General features: G+C 45.8%; 1 protein-coding gene across 4 annotated transcripts in view; it reads right to left on the reverse strand.

Moving 5' to 3' along the window:
* The window catches only part of ADGRB1 (adhesion G protein-coupled receptor B1), a 380,579-nt gene that overhangs the window by 74,555 nt on the left and 287,356 nt on the right, over positions 1-18,668 (reverse strand). For all 4 annotated transcript variants that reach the window (XM_083516501.1, XM_083516500.1, XM_083516503.1 and 1 more), the window contains exon 19: positions 1,918-2,021. In XM_083516501.1, coding sequence (XP_083372627.1) covers positions 1,918-2,021 — 104 coding nt within the window. The remainder of the gene's footprint in view (positions 1-1,917; positions 2,022-18,668) is intronic.

The following is an 18,668-nucleotide window of genomic DNA, read 5'->3' on the forward strand; positions in this document are numbered from 1 at the left end:
GAATAGGATGCTGGACCAGTTGGGACATTGGCCTGATCCAGCAGGGACTTTTTATGTTACTGGGTTTCGGCTCGGCTTGCTGGGTCCCATGTGATTCACCATTCCAAATGAAACCATTACCCTACCTAGATGTACAATGGATCTAGACACACATGAATGCGTGCACACACACACACACACACACACACACACACACACACACACACAGAGGAATCCACTCCCCATCCCCCACCCCCAAAGATCCTTGCCTCTCTGCTATTTGTCACTGCTGGAAGCATGTCCACGGTCCCCTGGGTCTGGACATAGATCAATCCGAAGAAATGGTGTCAGCGGGTTAAGCTTCCCGCTGGCTGTAAGCCTAGAGGAGGCTGCAAAGTGGCAAAGGCTGCAAAACCTCGGATTATTAAAACGTGAGATTGTAGCTCAGCCAGCCAGCGGCCAGTTGAAACTAGGATCCAGGGCAGTGACAGATGCGTACTGCACTGAGCTGGAAGCCCTTGGAAATATTGGCTGCGGAACTGAAGAAGGGGTGAAAAAAAGCCCCACTCCTGGTTCACTGTGTTCCTCTTCTGTTTGCTTCATGGAATAATAAGCTGTCCTTCGTCCACGTGGCTCAGTAATGTCTACGCTGCCTGGCAGTGGACATGCCCTGGAAATGCCAGCGATAGAACCTTGGACCTTTGATGCGCAAAGCAGATGCTCTACCACTGAGCTATGCCTCTTCCCAATGGCAATGATGCTTTTGAACTGCTAGGTTGGCAGGAGCTGGGACCGAGCAACGGGAGCTCACCCTGTTGCGGGGATTCGAACTGCCAACCTTCTGATCTGCAAGTCCTGGGCTCTGTGGTTTAACCCACAGCGCCACCCGTGCTCCTCTTCCCTCACTCCTACTTTAGCTTTATTCAGAACACGATCAGTATTAAAGCTTTCTTGCCAACCATGGGCCTGATCCATTCGGTGCTGGGAGTTCATAGGGTATCCTAAGCTACACACACCTGCACTACAACTGAGGCAGAGCCCTAGGCAACACACTGCACAACTGGTTTTGCAGTCTTGGACAATCCAGTCATTCAAACCTAGACAATTAGCTGATCATTGTTGTTTAGTCATTTAGTCGTGTCCGATTCTTCGTGACCCCATGGACCAGACTACACCAGGCACTCCTGTCTTCCACTGCCCCCCGCAGTTTGGTCAAACTCATGCTGGTAGCTTCAAGAACACTGTCCAACCATCTCATTCTCTGTCACCCCCTTCTCCTTGTGCCCTCCATCTTTCCCAACATCAGGGTTTTTTCCAGGGAGTCTTCTCTTCTCATGAGGTGGCCAAAGTATTGGAGCCTCAGCTTCAGGATCTGTCCTTCCAGTGAGCACTCAGGGCTGATTTCCTTCAGAATGGATAGGTTGGATCTTCTTGCAATCCATGGGACTCTCAAGAGTCTCCTCCAGCACCATAATTAAAAAGCATCCATTCTTCAGCGATCAGCCTTCTTTATGGTCCAGCTCTCACTTCCATACATCACTACTGGGAAAACCATAGCTTGAACTATACGGACCTTGATCCACTGGTCATTAGAGATGAATAAATAAATAGAATATGTATATCTGTATGGTATTTTTTTTTTACTCCCCTTTTTGGTGAAGTATAAATTGGCACTCTAGTTAAGGCTAGGGAAATTTCTCAGGGAGGTTACAAACACACCGACAATTGTCTCGCGATGCACAGTAGACCTCATGACTTCCAGATGCCTTCTTATCTCTCCCAGTATTTAAGAGAATGCATAAATGAATTACCGCAGAGCATTAGAGTAGACATCGCTAGGAATGATGAAATGTAACTATAGATTTATGGTTTCAGACAGAGATACAAATATGCAAATGAGAATACATATTTATGAATGGAGGAGAGTAAAACCTTTACCTCCAGACTGAGATGTAGATGATTATCAAAAGCAAGAGAGTCAAGGAAGACACTCCACAGCCTACGATTAGCGTGACCGAAGGGACGAGCACTTTTTCTGTGTTCTGAAAGAGAGGAAATAAAAACCATGAGTATACTTGAAAGAGCAGGTGACCTACCTTCTGCAAGATATTTCCTGGTGATGATGTGGTAATAATAATTCAACACACGAGATTTCTGACCTGGATATTTTAATTCTGATTCTGCAGACATTAATCCCAAACTCTCCTTCTGTTTGATTCTGTCTGATTTACCTTCTTTCAGGGAGGGGGGAAAGCTATTTTGTGGTCAGCATGCACAAAGTTAGTCAGAAGGGGAAATAGCTGGATGCAGAAACTCACGGGCAAACCTAGTTGAAAAACAATCACACATCCAAATGAAATCAGTGGTAGGTCTGCTTTGAGGAGTTCATTGCCTACCAAGGGTTTCTGGAAGAAAGGATATTCTACATACTCCTTGGAGATTCTACAAACATATGGGTGATAGGAAAGCTGGAAATCCCATAGACATAAAATGATAGGCTCCACACACTCCTAGAATTCTTTATTCAGAAATTCACCGGTCATTCTTTTGAGAAGAGTTGAAGTGGCCAGAGAGAGACTTTTTAGATAACTGCATCATTCTAGTTCACAGAAGAACTCCAACTCAACCAAGGGGAAAAATCAACACGTTTGTAATGGGCTACACAATGTCAGGATGATTTCTATGCATGCAGCAGCCATCATGGATGTGACAGAACTTTAACATCCGATGTGACTCAGTTAGTGGAGTCTATTCACCTATTCAGCTGCAAGTCACCGAGCAATAACTGCGTAAACGATGCGTGTGGAAATCATGGAATCACAGAGGTGGAAGGACCTCAAAAGTCTATGAGTCAAATTCACCTGCCAATGCAGGAAGTCAACTGAAAGGTGGACAACCAGCCTTGCTTAAAAACGTCAAACAGGGAGCAGAAGCAAAGCTAGGCATTACTGAGCACCTGCCAAGGCCCATTTATTTATTTAGTTGCATTTATACCCCTCCTTTTCCTCCAAGGAGCTTGAGGTGAGGAACAGAGTTCTTGTTCCTCCTCATTTCATCCCCACAACAATAACACTGTGAGAGAGGTTAGACAGAGGCAGGGACTGGCCCAAGTTCACCCAGTGAGCTTCATGGCCAAGTGGGGTTTGAACCCTGGTCTCTCAGGTCCTAGTCCAACACTAACCACTATTATTATTATTTTGAAAGTAGGTAGTTCTTTTTTAAATATTTTTTTCTTAGAGATTTAAACAAAACATATTATCAAAAAAATCACATCCTTAATTTTCCCCATTTTTCTCCTTCCCTCCACCCTCCCATAAAGGACCCCCCCCCCCGACTCCCCTCAGTTCCAATCTTTGGTTTCTCTGTGAATACTGTTCTCTGCATGTTGCAAAATTGTATAAATCCTTAAATTGTCTAACTGATTATTGACAATAAAGAGTTTGTGAGTGTTTATTCAAAACCTGCCAAGGAGTCCAATTCACTTTGTTGTGTCATCAAGTACTTTGTAAAGGGTTCCCATTCATCTTTAAAGTCACAGTTGTCCTTGTCCCATAGCTTATGTGTCAATTTTGCCAGTTCTGCATAATCCATCAATTTCTCTTGCCATGATTCTTTAGTTGGAATTTCTTCATTCTTCCAACCTTGTGCTATTAAAACTCTTGTGGCTGTTGAATATATTTTTTCAGCATTTTTGGCAGGTCTTTCCCTACAATCCCTAACAAAAATGCTTCAGGTTTTTTTTTAATAAATGTTAGATGGAACATTTTCTTCAATTCATTGTATATCCTTTCCCAACATTTTTTGATTACATTACAATCCCACCACATATGATAAAATGTCCCCTCTTCCAACATATATTTGAACTAGTTTTGTACATTTTCCCTAACTGCACTGGTGTCAAATACCATCTATTCATCATCTTCATATAATTCTCCTTCAATAGGGAAAAATCTGTAAATTTTAAATCAGTTTTCCATAACTTTTCCCAATCTTCCATCATAATGTTGTGACCTACATCTTGTGCCCATTTAATCATAACTGATTTTACCTCTTCATCTTTCATCTCCCATTCTAATAGTATGCTGTATGCGGCCTTCAGTAATTTCCAACACTAACAACTAGACCGCACTGGCTTCCCTGCAGGGACGGTGCTTCTCATACTCTTGGCTGCATCTGCCTTCTGCCTCCAAGCACCCAAGCCATGGCTAGAGTGAGAAAAGGCAGCAACATCTGCCTCATGTTCTCCATCAGAGGCTGGATTGGACCCAGAGGAAGGAAGAGGGGAAGTGACTGGCATGTTCAAGTCTTTTTCAAACTTTTTATCAGAACCTCAAATTGAAGACGCATTCAAAAAAATGTGTACTGGGTTTCCAGGAAGATTTCCAACCTGGCAATGTGAAAACTGAGCAGTGCAACCTTTCACTCTTCTCACGGCCAGAAAAAGAAGAAGAAGAGAAAAATACATTCCGTGGGTATAACAAAGCAAACGCGCTCACAGCTGTGCCTCCCTGACCAGCTTAAACAACCAGCTTAAACAAGGCTTATGATATGAGACTTAAGGAGCTAAACTCTTAAGACTTAAGCTTAGGAGGCTGAGGGGTGACGTGATTGTGGTGCAGATTCATGGCATGTGGAAAAGCTGTGAGACGGAGGGAACGCTCTGGCCTTCACAAAACTCAAAGGGGGCTGGAGCAATCTGTGGTTTTCTCTCCCCCCCCCCCAGTTTAAATGCTTTATTGAAATACATAGATAACATACACAATGTGCCAAGATGAAAACAATCATAAATCTTAATATGTTTACAAAAAATAGATTTAAAATAAATTTATACAATCTCTTTTTTCCCTACCTTTTTTGCTAACATAGAATAGACTTCCTATCATTTCCCAATGCATATAACCTTTCTGGTGATGAATGCACTTATCATTATTACCTTACTCTTTCTGTACTTTCTAATACCTTCTTACTTTCTAATACCTTCTTACAACAATTCGTACCTTTTTACTTGTTTCTTAACAGTTCGTTTATACAAGGGTCATTCAGACGCTGCTGTTGACATTGTACCACTGTTATTATTCTGTAGATCTCTCTTGTACACATCCCATTCCTGAATAAATAATTGTGTTGTATTACCTCTTAGTCTGTTAGTCAACTGCACCATTTCCGCATGTTCCAGTAATTTGCACTGCCACTCTGATATGGAATTGGAAAGGGGGGAAAGTTCCAACCATATCAGAGCGGGGGCTGGAATAATCTGGGTTAACTAACCTGTGACCCTCCAGCTCATCATAACTGACTATTGGTCATGCTGGTTGTGGCTGATGAGAGTGTATGGGTGTGCACTTTTTTTTGGGGGGGGGGATGAAATGGAATTGACAGAGAATGGGTCCCAGCATGGTGTGGCTTCCTCTCTCGTGCTCAGGAGGACCAGCCACTGTACTACACCGTGGCCAGCTCTGTGCCTAACCTCCCTTGTGTGGCGATCACACAGGGTCCCCGGACGTTTCACCGTCTATTGATCCCTGTGCCACCACTTTATTTCTTGCTGCCACCACCCAGGCCCTACCTGGTACAATACTGAGTCCAGTCAGGGTTCAATTGGAACATAAACTTCTGCTTATTTATTGCAGTTTAACAAGTGTGTGGTTTCATAAATGGTATTGGTCAATTACAATCATGGGGTGCCTATCCAGACCTATAACTTCCGCTACCTGCTCTCACTCACTAAACCACCTCTCAGATATTTACTTGTCTGCCTAGCCCCTAACTGTTCCTGACTCAGCCTATTTCGTTACACTAGCTCAACCTACCCACAACTCTAGCCCAATTCACTCCCACTCCAACCAACCACCCAACTCCCGACGAACTCCTCAATGAACTCATACCGAACACCTCCCAGAGCTTCTCCCAGAGCTGGTTTTATAGTCCCTCTGACTCCACCCCCTGGGTTTTAATTGGGTAACCTGTTTAACTATTTCACCTCCAGCACTCTCATGTTAACGTCAGACCTTGCCCCCTAAACACTGACGGGGCCTGGCCCCCTGCCAGCTGATATTGAGGGGGCCATATACACCTCCACCCCTAGGAGTTGGCACACCTGCTCTCCAGTTTCCTGCTTTACTTCTCGGTCCCATCACCGCCAACTTACAACTATTCGTCTTTGTCTAAGTTCCAGCTAGTTAACTCACACAGATCCGCTTTCCTTTGTTCCCGTTAATGGCTCATCACCCAGCCTATCGCCTCAACAGAGAAAGCTGGCCTGGATCTTAACACTCGCTGGATCCAGGGGTTCAAAAGGTCTATGCATACAGACTACTTCTCCCCCCTCATCTCAGACTCTGTTGTTTTGATCAAGAATATAAGAAGAGACCCCTGGATCAGGCCATTGACCCACCTAGCTCAGCATCCTGTTCTCACAGTAGCCACCTGGATGCTCCTGTGATAAGAATTTTAAGGTCTAATAAATGTTCATACATATACCAACCAAGCACGTACAGTGGTGCCTCGCAAGACGAAATTAATTCGTTCCGCGAGTTTTTTCGTCTAGCGAATTTTTCGTCTTGTGAAGCACGGTGTCGGAAAAGTTTTGGAAAAGCTTCAAAAATCACCCAAAACCTCAAAAAAGGCTACCACACCGCGTTCTATGAGTTGCTCCTCGAAGTCAAGTCACAACTGTATTAACGGTGTTAAGAAAAAGGAAACAAACTTGCAAGACGTTTTCGTCTTGCGAAGCAAGCCCATAGGGAAATTCATCTTGCGAAGCAGCTCAAAAACCGCAAAACCCTTTCGTCTAGCAAGTTTTTCGTCTTGCGAAGGCATTCGTCTTGCGGGGCACCACTGTACATAGATCAGCAAAGGAAGACCGACCTGAAACCATTTTTGATTCCCAAACTGACCAAATGTTTTCTCTGCAAGGTCAAAGGAAAATGGAAAAGCCTCCCCATTGTCTTTTCCTTCACAAATCCTGTCTTAAGGGCACATTTAAGATATGGATAGGGTGTGAGCCTGTGACCTGGCTCAGGAACTAAGTATTTATCATTACAAAAGACTGGCCAGGCTCCCCAGGCAATCCAATCAAGTAAGCATTTAACAGGTAAGCTGCCAGACAGGAGATAAACAACAACAGGAGATAAACAATGCACTCAGATTTCTGCTGTAGACCACCCTTTCTGTGATGTAGCTATGATGTGTCTGGGGGGGGTGATCTTGAACTCCAGGGCAGGCAATTTATAATGTCTATATAAGGGCGGACACACCTTGGTTCTGGTTCCTCCTCCTTTCCTGTGTGTGAGGGGAGCACCCTGTTGCAACAGATCAATAAAGATCAGGCTTACTAGCTGCTTTGCTTCTCAATATTCTCTGGTTGGCCTCTGTTATTTTCTCCTACCAATAGGGAACCTATGTAAGGACTCTATATGGGCTCTTGGATGCCCCATAAGGGGAAAAAAGGGCAGATTTTTGTTTACAACACCCCCAAAGCAGGTTCTGGGCACAACACCATTCTCCCCACTTCGCAGCAACTGGTATTCAGAGACATTACTGCCTCTGAGCATGGTGGCAGAGGATTGCAGAGGATTGCCAACATGGCTGTTAGCCGGCAACAGCCAATAGATCAAGCGGTTCGTACACTTTCTACTTAAAATCAATAAATGCATCAGTTTGGAGATTCTACTGTTTGACCTCTCCGAAGCCCAGGAAGAGCAGCAGCAAGAAAACATGACCTCTGTTTACAACGGAGTAGCTACCTTCCTTGGCACATGAGATCCCGGGCTCATGCGCCACCTTATTCCCTTACCGCTGTGCATTGGCGCTGCCAGGTTACTTCAAAGTTCACTAGCAGGGAGGGTAGGAAGAGAGTGGTAGGCACCTCTTTGTGTCTCCCTCCCCCAGTTCATATGATGCTGTAAGAATGGGGGAGAGAAGGCGGGGGGCTTTCAATCAATGCTTCCAACTAGGGTGGAAGTAATGGCTGCCGCTGCTGCTGCTCCTGCCTGGGGGCTGAGAGCTGTCTCTGCTCTTAAATAACCTGCCTGGGAGCAGAGAAAGATGTTCGGCTTTCCCCTCCCCATCTTTCCCCTTGCCTTCCTTTTCTTCTGCATTGCCCTGCTTGCTTTCCTCACCCTCTATTCTAAGCCATTTTTTATTTATTTGCTCCCGGATCTCAGTTCTTTTTTTCCTTCACAACGCGCTCCCCATCCCCCTCCCTCCACCAGTGCATGGAAGATGGGAACTCACATGGAAGATGGAGCAAACTTGTTTTTGTGGGAATAAAAAAAATTCCTTCCAGTAGCACCTTAAAGACCAACTAAGTTAGTTCTTGGTATGAGCTTTCGTGTGCATGCACACTTCTTCAGATTTGTGGGAATGTTCAGGGATGCAGGAGAGGATATATTGTTTGATTATATCCTTTTCCAACTTGTGTAAACAAGTTCACAATTTAGCAGAGTAACACCCCCCTTTTTAAACTCGCAGCGGATGTGTTTGCTCAGGCTCGCTAAAGCCTCTATAATAACTGTTCTGGTATTTCCCCCTTACTCCCTCATAAAAGATAAGACACTACGCAGTCTTCTATAAAAGTATGAAAAGGTTTACTCACACATCAATCTGTTCACAATAGGATCCCAGAAGGCAGACTTAGCTTAGAAAAGTAACATATACCTGGAAACTGTCTCATAAGGAGACAGTCCCTCTGTCCTCTCTTGGCTGGAGGCCAAGAGAGCATCTTTGGCTAAGCAGATGTTGCTTCTTCGATGCATGTAGTCAAAGAGAGAGAGATGGTTACCCTGCCGTGTGCTTTTGTTGTTACCTGCACAGGTGAGGCCACGCCCACCTCTAGTCACATGCAGAGCAAGTCTGTCCCAGCCCAGAAGGAAACAGGAAGTTTACCGCTGGACAAACATTCCTCCCCATGTGTAAACATGTTCACTCTAGGAATGTTGTACTTGACTGCTCTTGTGTTTCACATCCCACAGTTTTCTCCCGCTCTGGAGGGTAGGACCTGAACTGATGGTTTCAAGTTACAAGAAACACCAGGAAGAACTTTCTGACAGTAAGAGCTGTTTCACAGTGTAATGGTCTCCTGTGGGAGGTGGTGGACTGTCCTTCCTTGGAGGTTTTAAAGCAGAGGTTAGATGACCATCTCCCATGGATGCTTTAGCTGAGATTCCTGCATTGCAGAGGGTTGGACTAGATAACCCTCGGGGTCCCTTCCAACTCAACAGTTCCGTGATTCTATGATATCCTTCCATTCCATGAATGCATCTACTGTATTTAGATAGTGAGAAATGCTAGTTTCTCCCCCATTGTTACTATCAGTATTATTTATACATTACTTTCTCCAATTTGTGTGTGTTAAATTTGCAAATAAAAAAAGAAAAGAAAAAGGTAGGGGAAAAAGAAAGAAAGAAGCTCATGCTACTGCCGGTTTTCATTCCCCAAGAAACTTTTGGAGAATGCCTACCCTTGACAGAGAAATTGGGGGAAACATTTGTGGTTTTTCTTGGTCCACAAGTAGAGCGGAAGATTTTGAGAGATCATTTGTGCACAGCTTCAGCCTAAGTGTCAGGTCTTGTCACTTTCCTGAGCGGCTCTATGAGTGAAGACAGATGCAAAAATGTCTAGAGAATTGGTACTTGCTTGAAAGTGCCTTGATCATAGCAGCATGTTGCAGTAATGGAATCTTGTGGTCATCAGTGGACAGTAGCATCATAACAACGACCCCGCGGTCAAGAACTTTCCTGTCCAGCTGTGATTCCTGCATCACAGGGGGGCTGGACTACATGACCCCAGGGGTCCCTTCCAACTCTACAATCCTGTGATTCTATTATTCTATGTACGGCCTTATCAGTCAAAGCTCGTAAAAGGCACTACTAGGGAGCAATCCTACACATAGTCAGCTGGCGTAAAGCAAGCCAATATAACTGAAGTCAGCATAAAGTTAATACCAGATCCAAACTCCAATCAGCCGTGGGGCTTCTGGAAGCTGAGCAGGTCTAAGCCTGGCAGAGGATAAACAAGCCTTTAAAGGGGCACTGGAATTACACCACCCTTTTCTCCATCTCCACCTTGTCCCCAGAATGTCCCCTTTCCAGGGCTTGCACTGGTTTAAGATTCACCAAGCTCAGCCCAACCCATAGATGGGCAGGAACTGGAGGTAGATGGCTGGTTCCCACCGCTGACTTGAGTCATAGCTCCACCCTCACCCCCATCTGGTGTCAGAAGAGATTTGAGCATGGAGGATGAGAGTTCAGGTCGGGGGGGGGCAGAGGGGGCCATGTGATGGCGGATCTACACCATACTAGACCGGCAGCAGCAGCGAGGGGGAAGGAAGGAGCCGTGGGCTGGGCTCCTCATTAGGTGCACCAACAGCAACTCAACCACCATTTTGGGATGACCAAGCTCAAATTGGTCAAAATTGGGAAAAATACGTCCTGTTCGAAATCCAAATGGGACAGGGGAAACATCTGTTGATAAACGGGACAGTCCCGCTTTTCCAGGGACAGTTGGCAACCCTAACTGAAATGTAAAGGTAAAGATAAAGGGACCCCTGACCATTAGGTCCAGTCGTGACCGACTCTGGGGTTGTGGCGCTCATCTTGCTTTACTGGCCGAGGGAGCCGGTGCACAGCTTCCGGGTCATGTGGCCAGCATGACTAAGCTGCTTCTGGCCAACCAGAGCAGCGCACGGAAACACCGTTTACCTTCCCGCCGGAGCGGTACCTATTTATCTACTTGCACTTTGACATGCTTTCGAACTTCTAGGTTGGCAGCAACTGAAATGTATCTGTAGCTGAACCGAACAAATATTCCCACTCTCCTTGTCTTTAAATGACGCTGATTAAATAAGCATAAAAATGATTAGTCACAACTAAGGTGTCTCAAACTGCTTTGCAGCAACAAATGCAAAAAGAAGGAAGTCAGCAAAATCAGATACGAAAACAGCAATAAACAGAAACTTAAATACTCATCTGGAAATACTTTTAAAAGCAACCAGACCTTCCTTTGTTCCCTGTAAAGCTTTTGGTACATTAATGGGATTGTACTGATTAATTAAAATAGTCACCATCGTCCTTGACAACACGCAGAAAGATAAAAATCCTCCTGGGCTCCCCAGGCGACGTATTTCAGAGCCCATCTCATTAAGCAAAGCTCTTAGTTTGCTCCACTAGAATGATAAGCAAAAGTCTCTTCCCTTTTGCTGCAAGCAGAGGAGCTTATCTGAAGTACCTCTAGGCATTTAGTGACTCCAGCCATGTTTGCCAGCCATGCCACTGCTACCCTTTCGGAATTAATTGGCACTTCCTGAAACAAAATGTGGACTGAATCACGGCTACCCTTCGAAGTTCTCGCTCTCCAAATGTTGTAATACATCTTGCAAAAAAAGGAGGGGAGTTGCGTAAAGATGTATGTATTTATTTATTTGCATTTATCTCCCACCACAGAGCCTAGGACTTGCCGATCAGAAGGCCAGCGGTTCAAATCCCCGCAACGGGGTGAGCTCCCGTTGCTCAGTCCCAGTTCCTGCCCACCTAGCAGTTTGAAAGCACCTCAAAGTGCAAGTAGATAAATAGGTACCGCTCTGGCGGGAAGGTAAACGGCGTTTCCGTGCGCTGCTCTGGTTCGCCAGAAGCGGCTTAGTCATGCTGGCCACATGACCCGGAAGCTGTACGCCGGCTCCCTCGGCCAATAAAGCTAGATGAGCGCCGCAACCCCAGAATCGTCCGCGACTGGACCTAATGGTCAGGGGTCCCTTTACCTTTACATCTCCCACCTTTTTATCCAGGGCTTCACGGTTAACCCCTCCTCCCCATTTATTTCCCACAACACCCCTCCGAGGTAGGCTAGGCTGGCAAGCAGGCAGGGGATAATTTTATTATTTATATGCCACACATCTAACTGGGTTGCCCCAGCCACTCTGAGTGGCTTCCAGCAAAATGTAAAAAACAACAACACACAAACACAATAAAACATCAAATAATAAAAACTTTCATATACAGCTTCAAGGCTAAGTGAGGTTGTTATTTTGTTTGTTATTATGGTATGTACTTTCGTGTTTTTATGTTGTAAACCGCCCTGTGTTCTTCAGATGAAGGGCAGTACAGTGGTACCTCAGCGGCGCAGTGGCAGCAGGAGGACCCATTAGCTAAAATGGTGCTTCAGGTTAAGAACGGACCTCCGGAATGAATTAAGTACAGTGGTGCCTCGCAAGACGAAAAGAATCCGTTCTGTGATTCTCTTCGTCTAGTGGTTTTTTTCGTCTTTGCGAAGCAAGCCCATTGAAGGATTAGCAGAATAGCGCTATTAGCGGCTTTTAGCGGCTTTTAGAGGCTTTTAGCGGCTTATCTGCTGATCGGATCAGCTGATAAGCGGCTTAGCGCTATTAGCGCTATTAGCGGCTTTTAGCGGCTTATCTGCTGATCAGATCAGCTGATAAGCGGAAGTGGCTTAGCGGCTTAGAAAAAGGGGGGGAGGAAAAAAAAACAGCAGGAACTCGCAAGACATTGTCGTCTTGCGAAGCAAGCCCATAGGAGATTCGTTTTGCGAAGCACCTCCAAAACGGAAAACTCTTTCGTCTAGCGAGTTTTCCGTCTTGCGAGGCATTTGTCTTGCGGGGCACCACTGTACTTAACCCGAGGTACCACTGTATAGAAATTAAATGAATGAATGAATGAAAACTCTGGCCTCCCAGGTCCTAATCCAACACTCTAATCACTATGTTACACTGGCTGTATTATTATTAGTGAAAATTACATTACCAAAAAAACCCTGCATCTTTTTAGGGGGAAATGCTTTTTAAAAGGTGTGTGTTGGGCAAAATTGCATATGAAAGCGTATAAAGAGAAATTCACACCACAGTGCTGCCTCTCCCTTCCCTTCCTCAAGGAAGCATATGCAGAAATATCGTGAGATAAATTTAAGATTTAAAATTAGGGAAGACAGAGAGAGGGACTGACATGAACCGATTATTCCATTCCTCTAATTAGAAATGTGTGTTGAGAGGAAATGCTTTTTTAATAGAAAAAAATAGGTGTTTAAATTCACATCACAATGCAAATGTTTGCTCTGCATTAAAATAAATAAATCACAGATTTAATTAATCCAGTGAAGAGACAGAACTGACTTATGGGTGAAAACAAGTGAAAGAAGCATGGATCAGAAATAGACTAATTTGCCTGTCCCAATTAGTGACTCCATCTGGAGATGGTAAACAAGCGAAAGTGGGGTGCTGAAATATAGGTCTAAGTTTTAATCTTACTCCTTCTATCTCTTGGCCTTGAGAAAGGAAAAGATTCATGTTTCCTTACCGGTGATGGGGAAAGTTACAACTTAATATAGGCTGCATCTATGCCCTACATCTGAAACACATTTGTATAATTTAAATAGTTGCATCTCTCCTCAAGAAATATCATGGGAGCTGTAGATTGCTCAGGGTCTCCTAAAAATACTCAACACCCTTAATGAATCAAAGTTCCCATGTTTCTTTGGGGGAAGTTGTGACTTTTAAAAGATGCAAACTGCAGCCACAACAGCAAAAGTGGCCGATAAAGGTCTCAAAGCAGTTAGAGACCCTCCAGGTGTCCCTATTTTCCAGGGACAGTCCCAAATTAACAGTTTCTGATTTGATCCCAGAATGTCCCACTTTTCCTCAGGATGCCCCTATTTTCACTGGAGAAATATTGGAGGCTGTGGAGTTATGCGACCCTTGAGCCAAAGAGAAAAGTATCTATACAACCTTTAGAAGACATCTGAAGATACAGTCATACCTCGGGTTGAAATTGCTTCAGGTTGAGTGTTTTCGGGTTGCGCTCCGTGCATGCGCAGATGGTCAAAATGACATCACAAACATGCACGGAAGCGGCAAATCACGACCTGCGCACGCGCAGACGCGCAGACGCGCAGACGCAGGTTGCATTCGCTTCTGAATGCAAACGGGGCTCTGAAACGGATCCTGTTCTTATCCAGAGGTGCCACTGTATAGGGAAGTTTTGTAAACCTTTAATGTTTCATTATGTTTTTATATACAGAGGTACCTCAGGTTACAGATGCTTCGGGTTACAGACACTTTAGGTTACAGACTCTGCTAACCCAGAAATACTACCTCGGGTTAAGAACTTTGCTTCAGGATGAGAACAGAAATCGTGCGGCAGAGGGAGGCCCCATTAGCTAAAGTGGTGCTTCAGGTTAAGAACAGTTTCAGTTTAAGAACGGACCTCCAGAATGAATTAAGTTCTTAACCCGAGGTACCACTGTATGTTGGAAGCCACCTAGAGTGGCAGGGGCAGCCCAGTCAGATGGATGGAGTATAATAATAATAATAATAATAATAATAATAATAATGGAACAGGACATCCTGATTTTCATCAGAGAAATGTTGGAGGGTATGCTGTTAACCAGACTGTTTTACTTGAAAACTTTAGGCTTCCCCCAAAGGATCTTGGTAAGCGCTGTTTGTTAAGGATGCTGAGAGTCATTTTGTTGTTGTTTAGTTGTTTAGTCATGTCCGACTCTTCGTGACCCCATGGACCAGAGCACGCCAGGCACTCCTGTCTTCCACTGCCTCCCGCAGTTTGGTCAAACTCATGCTGGTAGCTTCGAGAACACTGTCCAACCACATTGAAACAACAGCATAAACAGCATAAACTGTTTCTATTTGCAGGGGGCAATATTTTTGGAAGCTTTAGCTCACCAATCCCTGCCCTTCTGTCAGAAGGACCCACACTCCTAAGATCTCCCACCTAAACAGGATTTCTATGTGTCGGGTGGGGGTGCATTTATTCCCAGGCAGGACATCAGCTGGGTCTCCTGCACCATCGCTGGGAATCCTAAATGGTTTGGGGGTTCTTTGGCAGCAGAGTTGAGGGGAAGCATCTGTGATTCTGGCTCCAACAGGGGAGCATCTCTGGGAAAAGGAACACCAGACAGGTGTCATTCTTTGCTCAACAATTCCCCTATCATCTCTCAGTGTTTAATGTAACGAGAACTGACACTTGGCTCTCACTGTCATGTTTCTCTGAGCCAGGCACCCGAGCCAGCGGCATACCGGGACCTGGATGCAGATGGTGCTTTCTGCTGCAAAAGGGCTCAGCTTGCTCTCCTCTCCTGAGTGAGAAGAAGTTGGCGAGGCTCTTGTTTTGGGGACGTGAGCGAAACATCAAGGGCTGGCCCTTAGGACACGTGCTGGGCTATAATGGGAGAATAGAGAAGCTTGTAGGCTCCATGCTGCTGTAACTTCAGTGCCCACTGGCTTAGACAGAGGCTGTGATGGATTTTCAGAGGTTCTCTCTGTCTTTCAGCAAAAGCCAAACACCACTTCTGAGTTAGGACCGTGGAATCATGGCAGTTTTGGTTTCCCCCCATCTCTGATCTTCCCATTCTATTCTCCACAATTCCACATCTTCTGATTTTCCTTAGACGTTCTCCTGAAAATACACTTGTTTAATGCAACGTGTGAACATCCCTTGTGTTTGTAGAGAGCAGTGGTGTAGCATGGGGGGTGCCGGCCGCACCGGGCGCAACATTGGGGGGGCGCGTTTGGCCGGCCCTTCGCAAGACAAAAGTCCATAGGGAAATCTCCGGGACAGCGGGGAAGCGCAGCGTGTCTTCCCCACTGTCCTTGGACCTCCTCCGAAGCCTGGCGGTGGGGCAGAGAGACCTCCTCCCGCCGCCAGGCTTCGGAAGGATGCTCCGAAGGCTGGCGGCGGGAGGAGGGCTCTCCGCCCCACCGCCAGCCTTCGGAAGGCTGCTCCGAAGCCTGGCGGCGGGAGGAGGGCTCTCCGCCCCACCGCCAGCCTTCGGAAGGCTGCTCCGAAGCCTGGCGGTGGGAGGAGGGCTCTACGCCGCCAGGCTTCGGAAGGCTGCTCCGAAGCCTGGTGGTGGGGCGGAGAGACCTTCTCCCCGCGCCAGCCTTCGGATGGCTGTCCTGAAGACTTGTGGTGGGAGCAGTGGCGTAGCGTGGGGGGTGCAGGGGGGGCCTGCCGCACCTGGCGCAACATCTGGGGGGGCGTGGAAGAGACTCGAGTGCTAAAATCCATGGGTTAGGGGGCGCAAATTACTTGCCTTGCCCCGGGTGCTGAGAACCCACGCTACGCCACTGGTAGAGAGATACACCATTCCTGCATTTAGCTGAAATTCCTGCACTGCAGGGGGGTTGGATTAGATGAGCTCAGGGTCCCTTCCAGTGCCACCATTCTGTGTGAAGAACAACCTTTTGCCATTCCCCTCCATGCTGAAATTTTGTTTCTAAGTTCCTCTGTACAGTGGTACCTCGGGTTAAGTACTTAATTTGTTCCGGAGGTCTGTTCTTAACCTGAAACTGTTCTTAACCTAAAGCACCACTTTAGCTAATGGGGCCTCCTGCTGCTGCCGTGCTGCCGCAGCACGATTTCTGTTCTCATCCTGAAGCAAATTTCTTAACCCGAGGTACTATTTCTGGGTTAGCGGAGTCTGTAACCTGAAGCATATGTAACCAGAGGTACCACTGTACACTGATACCACCAGATCTATAAATATCAATAAAGCAATAAAAAGCTGGTTTTCTTCTTTCTTTTCTTAAAAAATAGACTTGGAAAGCTCTTACAGCCTTTTGCTCTAACCAACATCTTGTTTCATATTTTCTTTTTTCCTATCCTGTGCTCAATCGGATAACTCCAGATTGCAGAGCATGTAAAAGCACCAGCTCATTGGAAGCCCGCTTGGAGAAGTTTAAAAGCCCCTTTCCTGCACATTTTTGTCGGTCTTAACAGGCCATTCTGCATAATTATAGTAAATAAAACGGACCCAGAGAGCTATCTTAATGCCGTGCTATTCATTAACAATTACTATGTCCTTACTCTCCACGAAGCAAACTCCGTGGGGATAGCAAAGCAATTTGTGCTTGGTAAACGGCTTGGGCGTTGTGCTCTCAGACGTAACGCCGCACATCGCTAATAAGCAGGGAGATTCAAAGATTTTCCAATCTTTTGCAGGGACGTGAAGAAACCCTGTTAAGAATAAGGCCTCTAGTGTATTCATCAGCAATGGTGTGTGTTTGGGGTGGCAGTGGAGGCAGAGCAAAGCCATCATCACTAGTAGCCCACGATTCCTTTATCCTCCCTTTTTTGTTATCCTCCATGAATTTGCCTAACCCTCTTCTAAAAACATCTATCCTTGGAGCCATTTTTGCCTCCTGCGGAAGTGAGTTCCACAGTGTAACCACACACTGTGTAGAGAGTATTCGTTTAATTTTATTTGCCCTTCAGCTTTGTGTTTAAATTTATTTTGTAAGCCGATTAGAGCTATCTTTATGTTAGGCTGTCTATAATTTGATTCAATAATAACAGACCATAGGGAATGCTCCCCTGCCTTTTTATATCATTTCCTGATTCTCCTTGCTCTTGCCAAAATTGAGGGACCTGTTCTTGGCACTTTATTTGGCTGATGTGCAGATTGGGGTTTAGATCTCCACCACCTTTCACACTTCCCAAATCCCAAATCTTTCAACAGAGTTCTCAGAAAACCTAAACGGCCTCGGCCCAGTGTACCTGAAGGAGCATCTCCACTCCCATCGTTCTGCCCGGACACTGAGGTCCAGCTCTGAGGGCCTTTTGGCAGTTCCCTCACTGCAAGAAGCAAGGTTACAGGGAATCAGGCAGAGGGCCTTCTCGGTGGTGGCACCCGCCCTCTGGAACGCCCTCCCACCAGGTGTCAAAGAGATAAAGAACTACCTGACATTTAGAAGACATCTGAAGGCAGCCTTGTTCGGGGAAGTTTTAATGTGTGAGATTTTAATGAATTTTTAATCTTTGTTGGAAGCCGCCTAGAGTGGCTGGGGAAACCCAGTCAGATGGATGGGGTACAAATAAATTATTATTATTATTATTATTATTATTATTATTATTATTATTATTACTATATTGCAAGAAAATAACTTCAAAGTGCAAGTAGATAAATAGTAGATAAATAGATAAAGTAGATAAATAGGTACTGCTCTGGCGGGAAGGTATGTTAACTTCACATAAACCCATATTCAGAGAATAGGAAAGTATTTTGAAATATTTCAAAATATTTTTTTCTAAATAGCCAGGGTGGTGTAGTGACTAGAGGGTTGGAACAGGGCATGGGAGACCAGGGTTTGAATCCCCACTAAGCCATGAAGTTCCCAGGGTGGCCTTGGGCCAGTCACTCCCTCTCAACCTAACCGACCTCACAAGGTTGTTGTGAGGATTAAATGAGGACGGAAAAGAACCATGCACACCACCTCCAGCTCCTTGGAAGAAAACGTGGGATATAATTGCAACAAACCAACCAATGTGAATTTTGAGATAAAATACCGTATTTTTCGCTCTATAGGACACACTTTTCCCCCTCCAAAAATGAAGGGGAAATGTGTGTGCGTCCTATGGAGCGAATGCAGGCTCCTTGGCCTCGCGGCGACGCGCCTGTCCAGCGAAGCCCGAGGAGGAACAGAAGGGTCTCCTTCTGTTCCTTCTCCAGCTTCGCTGATGGGTGCTGCGCCTTCTCCCTCTCTGCGCAGCACCTTTCCTGTGAAGGAGGGGCGCTGCACACAGAGAGAGAAGGTGCAGTGCCCCTTCAGTGATGCGTCTGTTCTGGCTTCTGCTTTAGCCCTGCACAGCCTCTTTGGGCAGGGGGAGCCTTCATCCCGCTGCCCTGAAGAGGCTTGGCGGGGTTACCCCAGAAGCCAGAACAGCCAC

This window comes from Podarcis liolepis (genome assembly GCF_965112155.1).
Source record: "Podarcis liolepis genome assembly, chromosome: 8".
NCBI lineage: Eukaryota > Metazoa > Chordata > Lepidosauria > Squamata > Lacertidae > Podarcis > Podarcis liolepis.